Source organism: Temnothorax nylanderi, unplaced genomic scaffold, assembly GCF_030848795.1.
Source record: "Temnothorax nylanderi isolate EJ_2023f unplaced genomic scaffold, tnyl_v1.0 TNYL_tig0034_pilon, whole genome shotgun sequence".
Taxonomy (NCBI): domain Eukaryota; kingdom Metazoa; phylum Arthropoda; class Insecta; order Hymenoptera; family Formicidae; genus Temnothorax; species Temnothorax nylanderi.
Window position 1 is genome coordinate 617,687 of NW_027249096.1, and position 20,974 is coordinate 638,660.

The 20,974-nt window shown below is 29.4% G+C and overlaps 2 protein-coding genes across 3 annotated transcripts; both read left to right on the plus strand.

Moving 5' to 3' along the window:
• Positions 1–1,980: 1,980 nt before the first annotated feature.
• LOC139770905 (glutamyl aminopeptidase-like) lies at positions 1,981–13,797 on the plus strand. 2 transcript variants are annotated; one of them, XM_071703179.1, is made up of 13 exons: positions 1,981–2,059; positions 2,979–3,539; positions 4,278–4,715; positions 6,622–6,808; positions 7,134–7,287; positions 7,561–7,642; positions 8,657–9,000; positions 9,697–9,971; positions 10,709–10,890; positions 11,004–11,324; positions 11,434–11,503; positions 11,765–11,809; positions 11,907–12,010. In XM_071703179.1, exons 2-13 carry the CDS (start codon positions 3,016–3,018, stop codon positions 11,949–11,951), a joined length of 2,667 nt encoding a protein of 888 aa, XP_071559280.1. In that variant the 5' UTR covers positions 1,981–2,059; positions 2,979–3,015; the 3' UTR covers positions 11,952–12,010. The 2 variants fall into 2 exon arrangements, with proteins under 2 accessions (XP_071559280.1, XP_071559279.1); XM_071703178.1 differs by lacking the exon at positions 11,907–12,010 and adding an exon at positions 13,511–13,797 and having other exon boundaries at positions 1,982–2,059.
• Positions 13,798–17,372: 3,575 nt separating this feature from the next.
• Positions 17,373–20,595, plus strand: Polr3c (RNA polymerase III subunit C). The gene is made up of 7 exons (XM_071703186.1): positions 17,373–17,878; positions 18,022–18,140; positions 18,236–18,372; positions 18,499–18,739; positions 18,845–19,207; positions 19,319–19,679; positions 19,784–20,595. The coding sequence occupies exons 1-7, from the start codon at positions 17,711–17,713 to the stop codon at positions 19,916–19,918; spliced, it is 1,524 nt and encodes a 507-aa protein (XP_071559287.1). The 5' UTR covers positions 17,373–17,710; the 3' UTR covers positions 19,919–20,595.
• The last annotated feature ends 379 nt before the right edge of the window (positions 20,596–20,974 follow it).

A 20,974-nucleotide genomic window follows, 5' to 3' on the forward strand; every position in this document is an offset into this window, starting at 1 on the left:
TAAATTTCAAGATTACATCTACTTAAATTGTTTACATATTGTTTACATTATATTTACACGAACCTTTTTCATGTAGACAATACAACTAACGTACATTATTATAAATTAAATAATTGAATAATTAATTAATTAATTTCTTTATTTTTAACCGTATTTTTTTCAACACAGTTTTACAAAAATAAAAAGCAACTTTAGGTTGATAATAAAAAGTATACAGTCACATTGTTTAAATAATCAATATATTTTATTATCTTGAAATTATGATGATTCTGCAATGTCAATACAAATATCTACATTAGAATAACGTTTAAACAGCAATCAATATTTTAAGAAATAATTATTGTACACGTCGAACTTTATATTTAATCTTTGAATAAGCTATATAATATATTTAATAAAATAATTATAGAATTTTCGAAAAAATTCTTCTTTCTAAATAAAAATTCTTCTTTCTAAATAAAAGTTTTTCAAGATTTTTTACACAAACCTTTTTTCCTCATTCTTAATCGAAATGAACAAATTAAGCACCAATGAAATAAACAACTGATATGAATAATAATATACAAATAATACATTATACAGTTGTTCTCTGCTGGCACCTGATGCTTTTCCTAGGCTTCCTACTTCCTACTCTCAGATTGTCAGATCTCCTAACGAATATAATTTAGTCCTTTAATTTTTTTTTTATATAAAACGATCTTTCCTCTTTTTTCTTTATATAGGTATTAAAGATTATTTCAGCATTTTAAAATTACCAATATCATTAATTAATTATTAATTATTAATTATTATCATTAATTGAAAGGGGACTTACACTATAGTGGTGTAAGTCAAATTTTTTATAATATTGATTTACACTACTATGGTTTTTACCCCTCTAATTATTATAAGTAATTCGGATATCTCTATCATTTATCTATGATAAATTGTTCTAAATTAAAATGCGCGAACTGAGACACTATATTTGACAAATTTCTAGCCTTTATTGACTTATTAATTTTATAGAAAGAAGCATCACGCATGCGTGTTTATTAAACATTTTTACGATTACATGAATATAATTATTAATATGTGCAAATACTTGAAACATTTTGAGACAAGTCTTAATGAGTACTCCGATATCAATAGAATATACACTGTATAAATAATTTTTAATATGCCGAAGCTATAATGTTACAGAAGAATAATTAATAAATATTGTTTTTATTTAACGACATTTTTCAAAATTCCGCTGTTATTAAATTCGACAGATCTCGAATAATTGATACTAAAGAATTATTAATACATATATGCACGTATGATAAATAGATAAATTAATGGAAGAACATATTTCTTTGCGTGAATCTCTCGATCTCTTGCAACAAATAACAGAGATGGCGAATATCATCAATTATCGCAAAAATATTCGGAATTGTACAATATTTGCTTTGCATTATGCAAAAATAATAAAAATAGTACCTAATTGACTCGCTACCAAATTTCACTGCTATCGATAGTTCAAAGATCCAAGATATCATTCCTTTCTATGTGCGAAATCTTTTGAATATATGTATATATATTCACAATTATAAATTGACAAATATTTAACTCTAAAAATAATTTCAGCATTGCATACATATACGATACACACAATTGCACTATTCTGTCGCGAATTCTGTTGCAAATTTCAAATTGTATAAAGCGACATATATTTGATAAAATAAAGCGATAAACTCAAATTTCTTTAAAATTAACTTATTAAGAATGTTCAATAATAGTGATATAAGCGTAGAAAGAACAATTCTTTACACAGAAAAAAAAATATTAAATATTATAATTAATTATACACTTTTTAAGAATCATGATTTTATATAACGTGAAAATAAAATACAATTTTATATTTAATGTCCTATTAATATTCGAAAAATACGGCACCTATTTAACGGTTTTAGAAAATTCCTTTACATGACGTTACATACTTATTATGATATGTATCACGTTGTCGTCAATATTATCGTCAGTTCTCGGTGATCTGTCGAAACGGAAAGATCGCGCGATTCTATGCTTCCCAGCACTGACGGTTCGTAATTGTAAACGTTAATTGTTGTTAATTGTTACAAAAAGCTGTAGACATTTATTAACGCACAATTTCAATATATAAAATAACTTACCAAAGTAGAATTCTTATTGTTAGACATATATATCACTTTGAAATATACAAATGTACGAAATGTGAATATATCTTTATTTTATCTTATATAAGGATAATTTTATATAAATACGCTCAAAATTATCAATTTTACTCTCTATACAGAGGAAAAATATTACTTTTATTTATTAGCTAGATTAAATACCATTTATATATGCTCTCTCGCAGATGCATATGTTTGAGTTTTTGCAAGCGAGTATGCGCCTCTTTTATCGTTATCTATATATTTAGCTATTTGGGATTAATGATATAACCATATCGGGTTTTTGGACTCTTCGGGATGTATTATTCCTGTGAGACATTTTGCTTCTCTTTTATTATTTCTAGAACGAGCACTCCTATAAATGTATATACACTATATATATATTAGTATACGTCAAAATTAGTATTTTACAGCACGTTAAACAAGCTTGATGAAAGAAATATTCCCTTTATTAAACATTACATTCTAAAACAAAATCTTCAAGATTTTGAAAAAAATTGTGCAATTCTCTAAAAATTACATAAATTGTATCACAATAAAGCTCTAAATTTTGAAATTAATATAATTATAACATATTATAAGCCAAGATCTGTGATAAAAAATATTAATTTTTTTTCTGAATAGATTATAAATTATTTTAATAAAATAATTGTATTTCCTCCTTTTTTATAAGTAATTCCCCAACAACACGCATGTCTAAAAGACGTCCGTTTGGACCTTTAAGGCATCCCTTTGATATGCGTGTTGTCTGGGAATATTATTTACTTCACATTTTGTTTATATTTCTTTCTTCTCTAACGAACATAGGTTTTCGCAAACACTACTAGACTTATTTGGATTGGCCATGAGATTATTACAACTGCTATTAACTAGCATCTTTATATTTATAAGAGTAGAACATTATTACGCTTATTCTGATAAAAATGGAAACTATGAGTCCTCTACTGAATCTTCCATCGAGTCTTTCACTGAAAATAATTTACATTTACCGGATATAATACCGAAGCATTATAAAATACAACTAGAACTTGCACCCGAAGAAGATATGTTCTACGGTATATCTAAACTAAGAATCAGGATTAAGAATGCAACACAATTCATATATTTGCACTCTAAAAAATTGAAGAATATCACTAACACATTTGACTTAATATATATTATGACTAAAAGTGACACCACTCATGGCAACATCAAGCATTTTGTGCAAAGGTACAAATACATGAAGGAAATGGAAATTATCGTTCTTTATTTCAATTATGAACTATCACCTGGAATATATATTCTAAACATGAAATTTTCGAGTATCATAGATAACAATATCGGTGGTTTTTTCAAGACTTCGTATATGAACAATGAAGGAAATCTAAAGTAAGTAAATTTAAAAATAATAAGAATACATGTTGTTACAAGAATTATTAATTAATATTCAAAAGATATGTACCAACAAGCGTTTTAGCTAAGAGCTCGAGATTTAGTCTATATGTTATATACAATTTAATAAAAATCCTAAATGTGTCAGATTAACGCAGAAATATATTATAGGGTTATAAAAGACATTCTAAGCATTGTTTAAACATAGACAGTACAGCATTAAAGTGGTCTGCTTTCTTAACTACCAAATTTATGTGGTTTCACTTTTTAAATTTCTCTAGCCGAAATTGTGTCTGTTTTACGTATTATATATCGTACATTACGGAATTATCATTCTATCTTATACTAAAAAGAGCGGATATAAAATTACACAATAATAAAAAGCATTAATAAAAAATACACGTGATGAAATATTATTAATATTAATTATAACACAATAATTGCGTTTCTCATTTTTTAACACTTATGTTATCTTTTAACGGGAGATACCAGAGACAAAAGTAGCACGGAACAAACGTGATAGATGCGACAAACACACATATATAAACACATTCACGACTAAAATTGTTAATCGTCAATCAATTTTAAGATAAAGGGACGTTGCAAGAATGAGAACAATTAACAAACTTAGTCACAAGCGTCCCATTATGTTTTTTCCGTGTTATTTTTCCTTGGCCTCTCTTACTAACACTCTAATATATATTTTATCGTTATCTGAAATATTGATAAAATTAGGTGGTTAATCGCAACGCGTACTTGGATGATGGGTGCACGAAGAATGTTTCCATGTTGGGATGAGCCAAAATTCCAGGCCAAATTTACTATAACTATAAAGCACCATGCAAAATATACGGCTTTATCTAATATGCCAATATCCACATCAGAGACTATAAATGATACTGCAATCACATCTTTCAATACTACTCCAGCAATATCCACTCACCTTATAGTTATTGTACTATGTGATTTGCCCATTTCTACTGAAAACATTAATTGGCGAGGCAGGCAGCAATCGATAAGTGACCAAAGTGTTGCAAGACGCTTTGCTACAACTTTTACATCTTATTTCGAGACTAAGTGGACAGAATTGCAGAACTTTCCAAATGTGCAACACGTCGCGATTCCAGGTTTACTAGATGACGGTATGGCAAAGTGGGCGCTCCTATCTTACAGGTAATATATATCTTAGAGGTATTATACATCTTATATAGGTAATATATATTATTAAACACAAATATTTTAAAATGACAACTGGACATGGATCTGTGAAAAGATAAGATTGTTTTTCTTCTTATTAAATAGCTTATACAATTTAATAGTTAAATACATTTAATAGTTGGAGAATCTGTACATCTTTACAAAGCTAGATAGACTTCGGTAGAAATTTGTAAGTATCATAACAGTACATGATACATCATACTTTATATTTATATATACAAATTTAAACTATGTGACATTTTAATAGTAATAAATCTAAATATTACTTTATTAAATGCATTCTATCGTAAAGAGAATTTTTACGTTTTATACTAGCAGAGCAAAGTTATGATCATCATAAATCATAACTTAAGTGAACTTAATTGTATATTATTTGGAGAGAAATACAATATAATTTTTTTTTAATTTACGATTCTGCAGAAGAAAATATCAATTATAAAACCAGTAAAGCTTTGTCAAATTATTCGAGAAGCAGTACTGAATCTTCTTTATTTTTTTTTTTCAAATAAAAATTGCATTTATTTTACCAAATATTTTTATATTTTATTTCTGATATAAACATGTAAAAAAATAATGAATATATCGTATTTATATTTTGATAAATTTTATCTTATGTTACTTTTGAAGAATTTTATCCTATTACTTTCATATATTCACATCCGACAAGAATTCGACTACTCGCGTATAAATTTATGTAATTTCCTTTTAATTCTTGGAATATGATGACCGGATTAATGTTGATCTGTACTATTAACCGAAGATCGACAAACTGCTTAGCAATACAGATACATTCATCAGATTGATTTTTGCTGCAATATACAATATGATTATTATATATTTCAAGCTAAATGAATGTGTTAGAACTTTATTCAAACATATGAATAACTTTGATTCTTCAACGAACATCATTATTGCATAACAATGACAAGTTGACGGATTAAATACAGAAAATCATACTGTTTCAGAAATTGTATTCATTCTATTAATATCAATATATAAACTATTCTAAATCATGAAAATTTTAATTTCTTTGCCGGTCTATATATCAAGTGTGTAAATCTTTTGTAAAGATGTGGCAAAATAGCTTGTATTTATTAAAAATTATTATATTACATACATATTACAGTTCTAAAATACCTACATAGTTATAGTAAATATATCGAAAATCGATTTTGCAAAATATCGGTTATAAAGTTTATTAAAGTTAAATGTCAACAGAAATAGAATAGATAATCTGTTATCAGAATTGTCGGCAGAACGATTGCAGAAGTCAAGTTGAATCTGCCATTTGGTGATCATTTAAATGTGTACAAAATAGACAGATTCCGTTTGATTCTGTTAGTAAACTGTTAGAATGTTAGAATATTGTCAATATTTTGGTTTTATTGGGTAGCTACATCGTATCTTGCCTTGTCAGTTGTTAAACATATAATTTCTGCGTTAAAGTATAGGTATTCATTATTTCTAAAGCAAAATCTGATATGGCGTGACAAAATACGAGATATTTTCAGATGTACCTAACATCGCTTGCAGACATTTCGCTAAAAATCACGATAGACCCGACAATCAGACTATCAAAAATTAAAAACTAATAAAAGTCATACATAAAAATATGCTCATTACGTCTTTGATGTAATCACAACTATCGATCGAAGTATATTTTTCACAAATAATTCGAGAACAGGTGTTTTATTTTATAAAAATAAATTAACAATATATTTTTTCATACATATATAAGTCAAAAGTCGACCTACCTGATAATAAAGCATTCTGATATGTACTGATTAATAGCAGAATTAATAACATGGCGTGTTGATAACGTTGATTCAACATAACCGCGTTAATTGTAAATGGTTTTTAGAGAGGAAGACATTATCTATAATGAAGAATTAGATCCCGCTGCGCAAAAAATAAAAGTAGCATCATTAATAGGACGTAAAATATCACGTCAGTGGTTAAGTACTGTAGTCAGCCCATCAAGTTGGTCTTATATGTGGCTGAACGAAGGTATTGCTACATTTTTCTATGTAACGGATGTTGTTAAGGAGGTAAATTTCTTATATATCCCTTATGTTATTTTATTATAAAATAAAATTCTTTTACGTATTAAAGTGGTACTAGGAAAGTCTTCAGCAATTTTTCTAAATAATTTCAGTCAAGTGCTGTTTAAAAACATCTTGAACACTTTTAGTAAAGATGTCTGCATAGGACAGTTATAAATAAATTACGCATTGTTTAATTTAAAATTAAAAATAGAAAATAGCAAATTTATTTCTAAGAATAACACGTAATTAATGCTATTTCACGTTACAAATAAGAATATATCTTTATTAAATGTTCATCAATTATTTTATTCTTTCGTTTTGTTTCTAGGCGTCTGGTTCTAGCTGGTCGGATTTATTTGCAATCCAAACTATGCAAGAATCTCTTCATTTGGACGTCCTATCCATTATGAGTCCTCTTATATCAAAAACTGATCAATTTTCTGACATTAATTCAATTTTCTCTTTTTCCTATTACGTAAAAGGTAAGTATTCAAATAATTAAAAATTAGTCAATTAGTACAAATTTTTGAACATATATCTTATAAGAAAAAAAGAAAGAACATTTCTGCATTTTATTTATACGGTAATTCGCTGCGAAATGAAAAAATTACCCATAAGAATTAACAGCTTAAATTAACGATTCTTTGCAAAATTACTAGCACTTACAAAAGACATTATATATATATATATATATACTAACTACTATTTAATACGACTAAATGTTCAATAACATTTTATGACATAAATTGCCGCAGCACCTTTTATAATGCGCATGTTGCAACGTATACTGGGCGACAAAGTATTTCGGAACGGTATTAATACATATTTCAAAAGACAGTAAGTATATATTTTTTGTTATATTATTTTTTCTTTATCTCTCTCATACTTGGATTTTTTTCAAATATTTACTCCTTCACTTTTATTCCTTGGTTCTGGGCTTCCACAGAAATTTTTCTAGGAATTAAAATCAACAATACATATTAACATTATGATCACTATCATCATTAATATTTCAACACTTATATTTTTCCTCTATTTATAAATATACAACATATGTATATATTCAAGATTAAAGTTTCTCAACTGATGTCTTTCCCGTTCCTTTGCATGGATGTATAATTATCTTATTTTAATTTATATTTTCTAGAAAAGCCAGGGATGGGTAACTGTTCTCTCCTCTGTCCGCTCCTACATGTGACCATGCTGTTAGGAAGAATTTTTTGTCTTTATAATTTTTCTGAATTAATATTTTTTCTTCTGCCCTTATTTTTTTATTACTTTCTGTTCCATGAATCCATAACTCCTATTTAATTTTTATGTTATCTTCCAATTGTTTCTACAGTTGATGTTCCCATTCTATTTCATTTATTAACATTTATTATTAAAAATATCTTTTTACTTGTTCTCTTTTTCCTTTTCTTTATTCTTTGCTTTGATATTTTATATCTTTTTAAATTTCTTCTTAACATTTAGAGTCTATCATTTATCTCATCAATACCTTTATGTTTATTTATCTTATCAGTTCTTTAATTGTTTATTATCTTTTATTTAGTTTACAGACTTATTTAATAACTATTTTAATAGCTATATATTTTTTAATAATTAATACTACTGACCTTTCTCTTCTTATGGTTATTTCTATTGCGCCTGTGGAGTTTACAAAATAGATTTACAAGTCACTTACATAAGAAAATTGACATACAGATGTAAACAATGTATATAAATTAAGCAATAGCTTACACATATTTATACACGAGCGCGAGCATGTGTATAGACTGTATATTATGTTTATTTATACAAATACACATGCACATTTTATCATCAAAATAAAATTTTATAAACTTTTGTTAGATCGGCTTCTCTGAATGATTTCTGGGCTGACATGCAAACTGCTTATGAAGAAGAATTGTCTGAAGTATTGCCGGTGCAGCCAATTAATATAAAAAAAGTAATGGATCCTTGGATAGAGCAAAAAAGTTTTCCTGTGTTATTTGTACATGCACTAGAGCGAAATATTAATATCACAAATGATGGGGATTGGATGGTACCGCTGACGAATACAACGCAAGAGTACCTCGATTTTAACGATACTTCAACCGTTAAGTGGCTTAATCCTGGAAAAAATTATCATATAGGCATTGCTTTAAAATTAAGTTTAAAGGATAATTGGGTAATATTCAATATACAACAAACAGGTAAATATTGATCAGTTATTTTTCATTAAAATGCACATGCACGTATATAATTAAATTATCTTGTTGGTACAAACAATTTGCAATAATTAAATATTCAAATGTGTTGTAACAAAACTATTCCGGTTATAATAGACCAACGCAACCTTTCAAAAAAATAGTCACATACGAATAAAAAACAATTTTATATATAATTTTCATGTAATGATTAATACTCGCAACTTGTCGGCTCGCGTAGAGATACACAGGACGGTTTCGCGCTGCGTGTGTACTTGGCGCGAGACACTACCGTGTCTCTCGATAAAATTAAATATTCAAATGTGTAGTAACAAAACCATTCCGGTTATAATAGACTAAAGTAACTTTTCAAAAATAGATACATATACAAATATAAAACAATTTTATATATAATCTTCATGTAATGATTAATAATATTATCCTGTTGTCACGTAAATTTTCAAGATAGACATTGTAACATTGAAACTAATATTATTCCATTATTTTGATACAATAATATAATATTACAGCTATAATTTAATACAGTAATCTATAATTTGTATTTCTTTTAAGATATTTGCAAATTTGAATAAAACGTATATCTAATGTATAGAAAGTTCCAAGAGTATTTAAACACCTTTCCTATTGAATTCCATATCAAAATAATTTAATAACAGATAGCATTTCTTTATTATATGATAGGATATTATCGTGTCAATTATAATAACGAGAATTGGCTAAAAATTGCACGCTACTTGAACTCTGAGAACTACATGAAAATTCATGTTCTCAATCGAGCTCAAATCATAGACGACGCGTTTCACCTTTTGATAGCAAAACAGCTCAATTCTGACATATTCTGGGATCTCTCGAAATATCTGTCCCAAGAAACAGATTACAGAGCATGGTATCCTATGATTAAAGCTATAGAAGACATGTCATATCTCTTCCCATTTCCCGAACATCAACCGCTTAAGGTAAAATTATGTTTTGTTAACAAGAAACTATACATGATTATTGCATTACAATAACAATAATAACTCTCAGATAATTTTTTATAAAAGTATATGTTTAATTAAAAAGGATTCAGCTCTTCCGCAATTTGGCTCAAATGCAAAAAAATTAAAGATAAAAGTTTCTTACATTTTTTTTATGTTTTAAATAATATCATCTTTATTTTACTATTTATAAGCACATAAATTAATGTAAATTGATGTAATATTGTATTTGATTTTAAAGTCATAAAGTTTGTAATTTTAACTATGTGTTAATTCCTTTCAATGCTAATCCATTCTTTAAAATTTCATAACTATTTTACAAAAATATAAAAAAAATAATGATAAAAAAATAAAGAGATTACGTTGCGTTATAGAATTTTTACAAACTAATTGATTTGTTTTTTAATTAGGATATATTTTATCTCATGAAAGCTTTGCACTTAAAATTTTAGAAATCTACTTACAATTAGCAAACAGCAATTCAATAATAATAAAAATTATGTAAAAATATATTTACTAAATTTACAATATTACAAGTTTATATTGCCACAATAAAATATATATAATAATCCAAAAAAGAATCAAATATTTTGAGATTACATTGTATTCAGTTTTTTTAAATAAAAAAAGTTTGAAGAAAATGTTAATAATTTCATATGTAACAACTTCTTAAGATATTAATCGATAGAAATATTAATTTATTTTCCAATATTTAGGTAATCTTACGGTATCGATTGAGCCCACTTATTGGAAGAATAGGGTATGAGGAGGATTCTGAGGACCAAGACCTTACTAAATGTTTAAGGCAAGAAGCCGTAAAATGGGAATGCGTTCTAGGGGATGATGAGTGCAAGACAAAAGCTGTCACTAAATTGAAATGGCATCTAGAGAATCCTAAGTAATTTTTCACAACGTTCTTTCATATATTTTTTAATTGTTTCAATGCTTATATAAACTGTTTTATTCAGATGTATACAAGAATAATCAAACTTATATGATCAATCTTTTTAGAAAAAATACACTTTTACCATGGTGGAGAAAATGGACATATTGTAATGGTTTGGCAGTTGCGGATGATGTTACTCTTTGGCACTATATGAAGACATTTATAGACAAACAAGATACTAAAATGTTTGAATTTTTGGCCTGCTCTAAGAAACCTATTTTTATCCTCCGCACGTTTATAGCTCTAATAAAATCAAAGCCTTATAACGGATATTCTTTAATCAATAAAAACTATATTGATCTCTTTCATTATATTGTCATGAGACATGCAAGAAATGATACTATACTTGATTATATATTAAACAATTGGGATAAAATAAAACCAAAGTAATAAAACAGTTTTCTTTATAAAAACATTAACATACATGTATTCTGTTCATAATTATGAAAGTTTCTCATACATGCTAACTATATATTATCTATTTTGTCTTTATAGAGAAATTAGTACAACCACAGCACTAGTTGATATTGTTAACCATGTGTATCGTTGGAAACAACTCGACAAGGTAAATTTTATAGAGTCAAGTATGATATTCTTTTTGTAATTTTTCTATATTTTTAAACTTTTATATTTGTAATTTATTTTATGTATTATAAATATTTTGACAATCACATGCAGAGTATAAAGAATTATACAGATTAGTATAGAGAAAATAACTATAAGAACTAAACCATATTATATTAAATTTATTTTATTAAATAAATTTTTTTAATATAACACTAAGAGATAACTTATTGATGATAAATGTCAACATAATCTGTTCCAGATAATGACGTTTGTGAATAATGCCATGCAGAAAATACCATCAACCGTTAGTGTTAATCATGAGTATTTTGAATCAAAATTACTTGAAAAAAATATATGGTTTGTATTGGGTTGTAACAAAAAGGTGTAACATTGTTTAATAGGTGGCGATGAAGAATATAAGAAGTTTTGGAAGAACGGAATCATGAAGTTACCGCAAAGATGGCAAATGTAACAAACGGCGCATATGTAGTTGAATAAATATTTATATACGAATGTAATAATTGACTTAGAATTTCATTAAAAAACGCTACGAACTTTTGTTACAACTTTTGTTACAATTTAATACATAAATCTAAAACTTTTACCTCATTATTTAGCTCATTTACAGGAAAATATATTTAAGCATCAACACTTATTTTATTATATACGATACACATATGGCGTTTACACATACAGGGTGTTCTCGAGTTAAATGGCCAAACTTGAAATATGAATTTAGAATTTTAAAAACAAAAATTTTTCTCTAGAGGTATACTCGCAAACGCTTTGTTCAAGGAATACTGAGTTCTGAATTTACAGAATTAGGAATCAATAATTTCGAAATAATATAGGTTTATCCTCTTTACTGCTAAATAGTCAACAAAATTAAAACAATTATCTTCTTTACTGTTCACATTAATCAAAATTTAAATATTAAATATTTTGTTCAAAATGACAATCTTCTCGGAGACAATAAGTGTTGCATCTATCGGTAAGAAAACGAATGACTGGCTGACACTGTGCGTCTGTTATTTCTTCGCGTGTTTTTGCTTGAGAACACTCCTGCAAGAATATCTAATGGTGTTAAGTCAGGTGAACGCGGAGGCTAAGCCACAGATCCAGCACGACCGATTCATCTTCCGTGAAAGTGAATCTTAAGCTACTGTCGAGAATCTCTGCAATAGTGAACAGGACAGCCATTCAGTTGAAACCAGGAGTTTACTTTCATATTTAAAAGTATGTTTTCTATAAAAAGGTCATAGAATTAATATCTTGAAAATAATAATTTAACACCAGTAGACTTTTTTAAATATGGTGTTCTCAAGAAAAAGTGTACGAAATGTTAATAACCTTCAATTAATAAAACAGTGGATCCACTGTTTTAATAATTGAAGGTTATTGATAATGCAATAGTGCGAAGAAATAAAGGACGCACTGTGTCAGTCACCCAAGAAACACATCGCAATCAAAATGGCATTTTAACTTCATATTGACCAAATTTACGTCATATTTTTGGTCAATATGATGCCAAAATGATGTCATTTTGACTGCAATGTGTTCCTTGTGTACCCACTCGTTCTCTCATCGATAGGTCCAACGCTTGTCTCCGGACTGGAAGCCATCATTCTGAAGAAAATATTTTATACTTAAATTTTGATTAATGTCTAGCAGTAAAGGAAATAATTGTTTTAATTTTGATAACTGTTTAGCAGTAAATAGGGTACCTAAACGTATATTATTTCGAAATTATTGATTCCTAATTTTTGAACTTTAAAAGTCAATATCCCTTGAATGGAAAAGTTTGCGAGCATACCTCCAGAGGAAAATTTTCGTTTGTAAAGTCCTAAATTTATATTTCTACTTTCGTCTTTTAATCTGAGAACATCCTGTATATAAAATTTAATGTAATATTTTCTTACGTTAGATACAACGTGATTTTCCATTTTAGAATTAACTGCCATACAAGATTTATGCATGTGTAATAATTATTGAAATAATTTTGTAGGTACACGCATTGATAAAAAACAGCCTTGGAGGCAGAACACAGAATTGTACCGAGTATGCAGAACTTATTAGAGACAACTTTATTAAATTTCAAATTTGCAACATGCAAACCAAGATAAATATACGTAAGTCTCAAGTCGAGAGACAAGTGAATAAATACTTATAATACTATGTATATAGTTTCTCGTTATCAATTTGGCCAATCGCAAATGATAAGAGACTGTAATGCACACAACTATATACTACACATAGCTACAATTAAGATTATAAACTAAACCAATAACATTATTTGTTTTATTTTTATTTTCGACTTTTTTGGATATTTTCGATTAATATTACCTATTACTGTAATTTAATTATTATTACGTGTCACATCTGCTGTAAACGTGTTTTATAGTTAGTTCTAATTAATTTGAATATATTGAACAGCTATAAGGTATTCTAATATACTTTGTAGTCAAATTTTGGGAACGTATTCTACTAATTTTATTTATAAAATTTTATTTATAAAATTCTACAAATTTTATTTATAAAATAAAATAAATTTATGTGGATATCAAACACAACGTGTGCGTTTGTTCCGCATTATAGACTTTTCAGGATAAAGATTGATAGTCAGTTTTTAAGAATCTGATTTTATTAAAACCATTATTGCAAATTTCGAATAAACTCCGATATTAAATCAAGTGTTTATGGTTTCCTGGCGCAGTAATATATGTCTTACACAGTATCTTATCATAAACTATCGAATACGTTCAAAATTTCGGCTGGTTTGGACATAGCTGCTTACTTTTTTTATCCTTAAAGTCATTAGAATAAATCCCAAAGGTGACAAAGCTTTCAAAAATAAACTGTATGTATTAATTTGTATTTATATTCAGCATCTATATACAGATTTTATTAATAATGGATATTACTTTACATCAGATATTTGGCATTAAATTTAAAATATTATAAGCATATATTATAATATTTTTTATATTAATGATTTCTACTGATAATACTTTGTTATTAATATTTTCAATATAACCTTCAAATGTGCAGATCTAATGTATTTAACTTTGTTTATGTTAAACAAGTATGTAATTATATTTAAAAAAATATGCAATTGCACATCGCAAATCGCATACTTTCTTTAAATGTAATTATATATGTTATATACCAATTGTATTTTATTATCTTGTGCATAAAAGTAATAAAGCAATTAAAAGTAAACACTTTATCAGGTATATTTGGCTGGTTTGGATATTCTCTCTTTCTCTCCCTTTCCCTCTTTCCCTCTCTCTCTCTCCCCCCCTCTCTCTCTCTCTCTATCACACACGGGTATTCTGAGACACTTTGTGTATACACACACATATATATATACACACACACACACACACACACACACACCGCTGGCACGTTAGATACTGCCGGCATATGCGTAACCTGATATGCACCACGTTGCATGTTGCTCAGTCAAATTTTGTACATCATGTATGTATGTGTATATGGAGTATACATGTGTATGTATGTACATGTAGCGGTTTTTTTTTTAGTAAGTATTTATAAGTAATTCCCCAACAATACGGATGTCTAAAAGACGTCCGTTTGAACCTTTAAGGCATCCTTTAGATATGTGTGTTGTCTGGGAATATTATTTACTTACATTTTGTTTATATTTCTTTCTTCTCTAACGAACATAGGTTTTCGCAAACACTACTAGACTTATTTGGATTGGCCATGAGATTATTACAACTGCTATTAACTAGCATCTTTATATTTATAAGAGTAGAACATTATTACTATTCTGATGAAAATGGAAACTATGAGTCCTCTACTGAATCTTCCATCGAGTCTTTCACTGAAAATAATTTACATTTACCGGATATATAATACCGAAGCATTATAAGATACAACTAGAACTTGCACCCGAAGAAGATATGTTCTACGGTATATCTGAACTAAGAATCAGGATTAAAAATGCAACACAATTCATATATTTGCACTCTAAAAAATTGAAGAATATCACTAACACATTTGACTTAATATATATTAGGCCAATTCCTTTTAGTGACACAAGTCGACACAAGTGTCGTTCTGTCTTTGTTATTCATTGAATGCCAAGAAGGATAGAACGATGTTTGTGTCGACTTGTGTCACTAAAAGAAATTGGCCCATTATGACTAAACCTGACACCACTCATGGCAACATCAAGCATTTTGTGCAAAGGTACAAATACATGAAGGAAATGGAAATTATCGTTCTTTATTTCAATTATGAACTATCACCTGGAATATATATTCTAAACATGAATTTTACGAGTATCATAGATAACAATATCGGTGGTTTTTTCAAGACTTCGTATATGAACAATGAAGGAAATCTAAAGTAAGTAAATTTAAAAATAATAAAAATACATGTTGGTACAAGAATTATTAATTAATATTCAAAAGATATGCACCAACAAGCGTTTTAGCTAAGAGCTCGAGATTTAGTCTATATGTTATATACAATTTAATAAAAATCCTTTAAACATACAAAATGTGTCAGATTAACGCAGAAATATATATAGGGTTATAAAAGACATTCTAAGCATTGTTTAAACATAGACAGTACAGCATTAAAGTGGTCTGCTTTCTTAACTATAGGTATACCAAATTTATGTGGTTTTACTTTTTAAATTTCTCTAGCCGAAATTGTGTCTGTTTTACGTATATATCGTACATTACGGAATTATCATTCTATCTTTATACTAAAAAGAGCGGGTATAAAATTACACAATAATAAAAAGCATTAATAAAAAATACACGTGATGAAATATTATTAATATTAATTATAACACAATAATTGCGTTTCTCATTTTTTAACACTTATGTTATCTTTTAACGGGAGATACCAGAGACAAAAGTAGCACGGAACAAACGTGATAGATGCGACAAACACACATATATAAACACATTCGCGACTAAAATTGTTAATCGTCAATCAATTTTAAGATAAAGGGACGTTGCAAGAATGAGAACAATTAACAAACTTAAGGCCATCGTACACAAAATGCATAGCTTAGCATAAGCGTAGCATAAGACCGCTAAACCAATGAGCATCCAGCATAAAGTCGCCATATTGATTTACATAAGATGCTCATTGGTCCAGCGGTCTTATGCTATGCTTATGCAGCCTATGCAATTTTGTGTGCGATGGCCTTTAGTCACAAGCGTCCCATTATGTTTTTCCCGTGTTATTTTTCCTTGGCCTCTTTTACTAACACTCTAATAGAAATTTTATCATTATCATGGAATATTGATAAAATTAGGTGGTTCATCGCAACGCGTACTTGGACGATGGGTGCACGAAGAATGTTTCCATGTTGGGATGAGCCAAATTTCCAGGCCAAATTTACTATAACTATAAAGCACCGTGCAAAATACACGGCTTTATCTAATATACCAATATCCACATTAGAGATTATAAATGACGCTGCACTTACATCTTTCAACACTACTCCAGCAATACCCACTCATCTCATAGCTATTGTACTATGCAAAATGCTCGTCATTTATATAAATTATATTGAAAACATTAATTGGCGAGGCAGGCAACAATTTATAGATAACCAAAGATTTGCGCGCAGAGTTGCTGAAATTTTTATAACGCATTGTGCATACGTATGTTACCTGCCGGTAATTACCTTAGCTAAGTAGTTCAAGGTGTACGTTTTGTGCACATAGAGGCGCCAGTGGACGGCTTCCCTCCAGTTCCCTCCTAGGCTGCGTTCGGAAACGTCACCCGGGTACACACGGGTATACTCCCTTCTCCTTCTAACTCGCTGAGATAGAAAGAGAAGGGAGTATACTCGTGTGCACTCGGGTGACGTTTTCGAACGCAGCTCTGCTGATCACCTCTAACCTAACCTGTAAAACGTGAGCACGTTGCAATGTTGCTCAGGCTGCTCTGGCAGGCTAGTAATGGACCATGGCATTACTCTTTGCACGTGCAAAGAGTAATTCAGTGTTGAGCGTCTCTCTGTAAATTGCCCGTGGTGTGGAATTGCGACTTAATCAGTTTCAAGAGTCGGAGATTTCGCAAAAAAGGAGAAAGAGAGAGAGAGAGAGAGAGAGAGAGAATATTACGCTGTTGGCAAGTGTCCCAACTTCCAACGTGTTCAGTAAATTCAGTTACGTGTGGAATTGTATATGCACACATACGGATAATATTGACAATGAAAGGATTAATGGTCATAAATATGAAGGACTTTTACAACAAATTGTGTTTGCTACTGTTAGAAGAGTACTTTGGCTCTATCGTACAGTGCATTGGCAATAATTTAATGTATGGGACGAAAACGTTAGGTGCAATACATTTCGAAACAAATCTACCAATAGCAAAGGTAAGCAATGATGTAGCTCCATATTACGTACTAATGATGACGATTGTATTATTTGAAACATACATTTTGTACTTATTAGTATCTTGTATTTATTCGGAACTTCTCTTTTGCTAACGTACCCTTTATTTAATTATCCTGTTTAGATCAAGGAAGCACTATGTGTCCTTATAAAATATGGTTTTGTCACTTATAAACAAAATGAGGAGAACGTTGAGTATACTTTGCACCAAAATAAAATTATCATGCTTCTTCGCTATCCAAGGTATTCTTATGGAATAAGAATTTTTATTATATTGTAGAATATAATTTGTCTCTTATATTAAGAATATCAATTATTGTAAATATTATTCGTTGCAGGTATATTCTGTTCGCAAAAACTTACTGTGGAGACGAGGGCGAAATCATGTTGGAAGAGGTGTTAAAACATGGGTACATCGCAGCATCCGAAGTAATAATAAAAACATACAAACGAATTGAACAGACACCTTCTAAATGTATGATTCAATAATCTTTTTATACAGGTTCCGTTTTCTTTAAAAATTACTTTCTAATATTCTATTCTTATTCTAATATAATAAACTCTAGGATTTATTGTATTAATTATCTAAATATTTTTACAGCCGTTGAACCACCTTCTATCCCAAATCTGAAAAGGGTATTCGAGTTATTGGTGAAAAATCAATTTTTAATGCATAGTACATCTTTTGATACAATGACGGAAGATACTGAAAAACCTGATTATAACTTACCAGACCTTGATTTGGCGGCCATTTCCAATGTGTTGGAAGGACAAAATATTGAACTTCCGGATAGTAGAATATATTGGAAAGTTAATTTTGATCGATTTACTCAGGATCTTAGGTAAAAGCATTTTAATTTATAATAATCTCTGTGTGTGTGTGTGTGTGTGTGTGATTATATCTTAAAATGAATAACGCATTATTATATTAACACAATTTATATCAGGGATCAAATCGTTATATCAGCTATGACCAAAAGATTTGATAAAAATGCTGGAGAATTAATGAGACAGTTGATCAATTTGATGTACTTGCGGACTGCATCCTGGGCAGCTACGTCAAATCCAATTCCATATACTGAGATAAAAGAAGAAGTGAAAAAATTGAATTGTGAAGACCTCGAGCACTTTCTTGATCAGTACTTGCGGCTTCTAGAGGAGGATAGTACGCAATTCATCAAACGAGTTGGCGATTCTGGTGGAGGGCAGTACAGCGTTGACATGAAAAATGCATTCAAACAGTTAACATGGGCGTCTTTGGAACATATCGTAACAGAGAGGTTTGGTTCCAAAGCTGCAAGAATTTTCAGGTAAAAAGTTACAGATTCAGTACTCAGTATTTCACTTTACTGCAAAGAAGAGAGAATGCTTCAATTGTATGTTTTCTCTACATAACCATTAGGCTTTTCTGTAATTTTTAGATTGGTTCGCATTGAAATTGACGTTAACCTAGAACAAATCCAGAATTTAGCAATGATTCCAGCAAAAGAAGCCAAATTCTTAACATATACTTTGTCACGAGAGAATTATATACAGACTGAAGAGATGAAGAAAAGTGGAACTTCGTCAGGGCCGGCAAAAGCACCTTATCGCTTTTGCATCGATTTAACTAAAATTGTCGAGATGGAAATCGAGCATTGTTATCAAGCATTATACAACATTATAAAAAGACGAGATCATGAATCGACTAGTAACAAACGTATGATAGAAAAGCAATTGAGAGTACAGATCCTTTCTGCCAATTTGAAGGAACATGGCGCGACGGAACAACAACTGGCTGATGTAATACGAATATATACTTATATATTACTGAGCTAAGAGAGTTGCAAAAACAATGAATTAATTAATTAATATATGACTATATTTTAAAAACCTCTTTTTTATAGATTTCAGAAATGATGACACCATCTGAGACCGAACAGCTTGAAAAAGCGCAAAATGCGATCAAGAAACTGGCGGCCACAGAGTTACAAATCGATGAAACCTTATTTTTATTAACCATATATTTTCGTTATCATTAAATTGCCATTCTCTTCTAATTCCTCTTTTTTTCTGACATGACACCCGCACATGTAAAAATGAAAGTCTATTTATTCATTTATATAGTTCATATTTATTTATGTATAATAATGATTACGCTTGTAAAATACAAACAACAAAGAGTACCTAGCTTTCAAATTATAATAAATATAATCATATATTTTTTTATGTTTATAGTAGTGCTGTTCTCTATTGTGATATACAGTGCATTTGATGTCTATCTATGAGGAAAAGTCATCTTGGGTCGTGTCAACAAATAAATAATTGCAATTTGCCAATGTTTATTCGTATAGTTTAATTTAAGCAAATGGTGATGAATATATGTGTGCCTTTTGTCAAAAGAATGAAACATGAGCGTTAGTCACGTGACTCACAGCCAGCTTGTGGTGCGTTCTTGATGAAACTTGTTACTTCAACTTCAATTATACTCAACAAAAATATATGTATTCTCAGACGCGAGAATACTTCGTTCACAATAATAGTATGTAAGCGCGAAGACGTGCTACATCTTTAGATAATTTTATGCTGCGCTATATGTGTGCGTTTCGAAGAATGACTTTTCCTTTGTTCTACTGTATGCTTTGTACGCTCATCTTAACACTGCCGCGATGAAGATTATTCCGTTATGAATATGTATCAATAAATAAAATTTAAAGTAGTGTGTTATCAGTAGCGATTTACCCATCATCCTAAATATATATTTTGATTTTATGCTATTGATACCAATAGTGTACTACGATCACGACACGAGTAGTGTTAAGATGATCGCGAACAATTTTATTCCACTCACACATCATTTGACTGTTTTCTTATACTCTCTATCCTTTCACTCTCTTTCTCTCTCTCTCTCTCTCTCTCTCTCTCTCTCTCTCTCTCTCTCTCTCTCTCTCTCTCTCTCTCTCTCTCTCTCTCTCTCTCTCTCTCTCTCTCTCTCTCGCTCGCTCTTTCTGTCTCTTTCCTACTCTTTCTTTCATTCTCTTTTACTCCTCTTTCTTTCTCACTCCCGCTCATTCTGTCTCTTCCCATTTGCACTGGTA

Coding starts and splice junctions, on each gene's coding strand:
- LOC139770905 (XM_071703178.1), top strand. CDS start 3,016: ATGAGATTATTACAACTGCTATTAACTAGCATCTTTATATTTATAAGA. Junction 9,001..9,696: donor ATTCAATATACAACAAACAG/GTAAATATTGAT, acceptor ATTATATGATAG/GATATTATCGTGTCAATTAT. Junction 11,504..11,764: donor GTTGGAAACAACTCGACAAG/GTAAATTTTATA, acceptor AATCTGTTCCAG/ATAATGACGTTTGTGAATAA.
- Polr3c (XM_071703186.1), top strand. CDS start 17,711: ATGAAAGGATTAATGGTCATAAATATGAAGGACTTTTACAACAAATTG. Junction 18,373..18,498: donor TGAACAGACACCTTCTAAAT/GTATGATTCAAT, acceptor ATATTTTTACAG/CCGTTGAACCACCTTCTATC. Junction 19,208..19,318: donor AAAGCTGCAAGAATTTTCAG/GTAAAAAGTTAC, acceptor TGTAATTTTTAG/ATTGGTTCGCATTGAAATTG.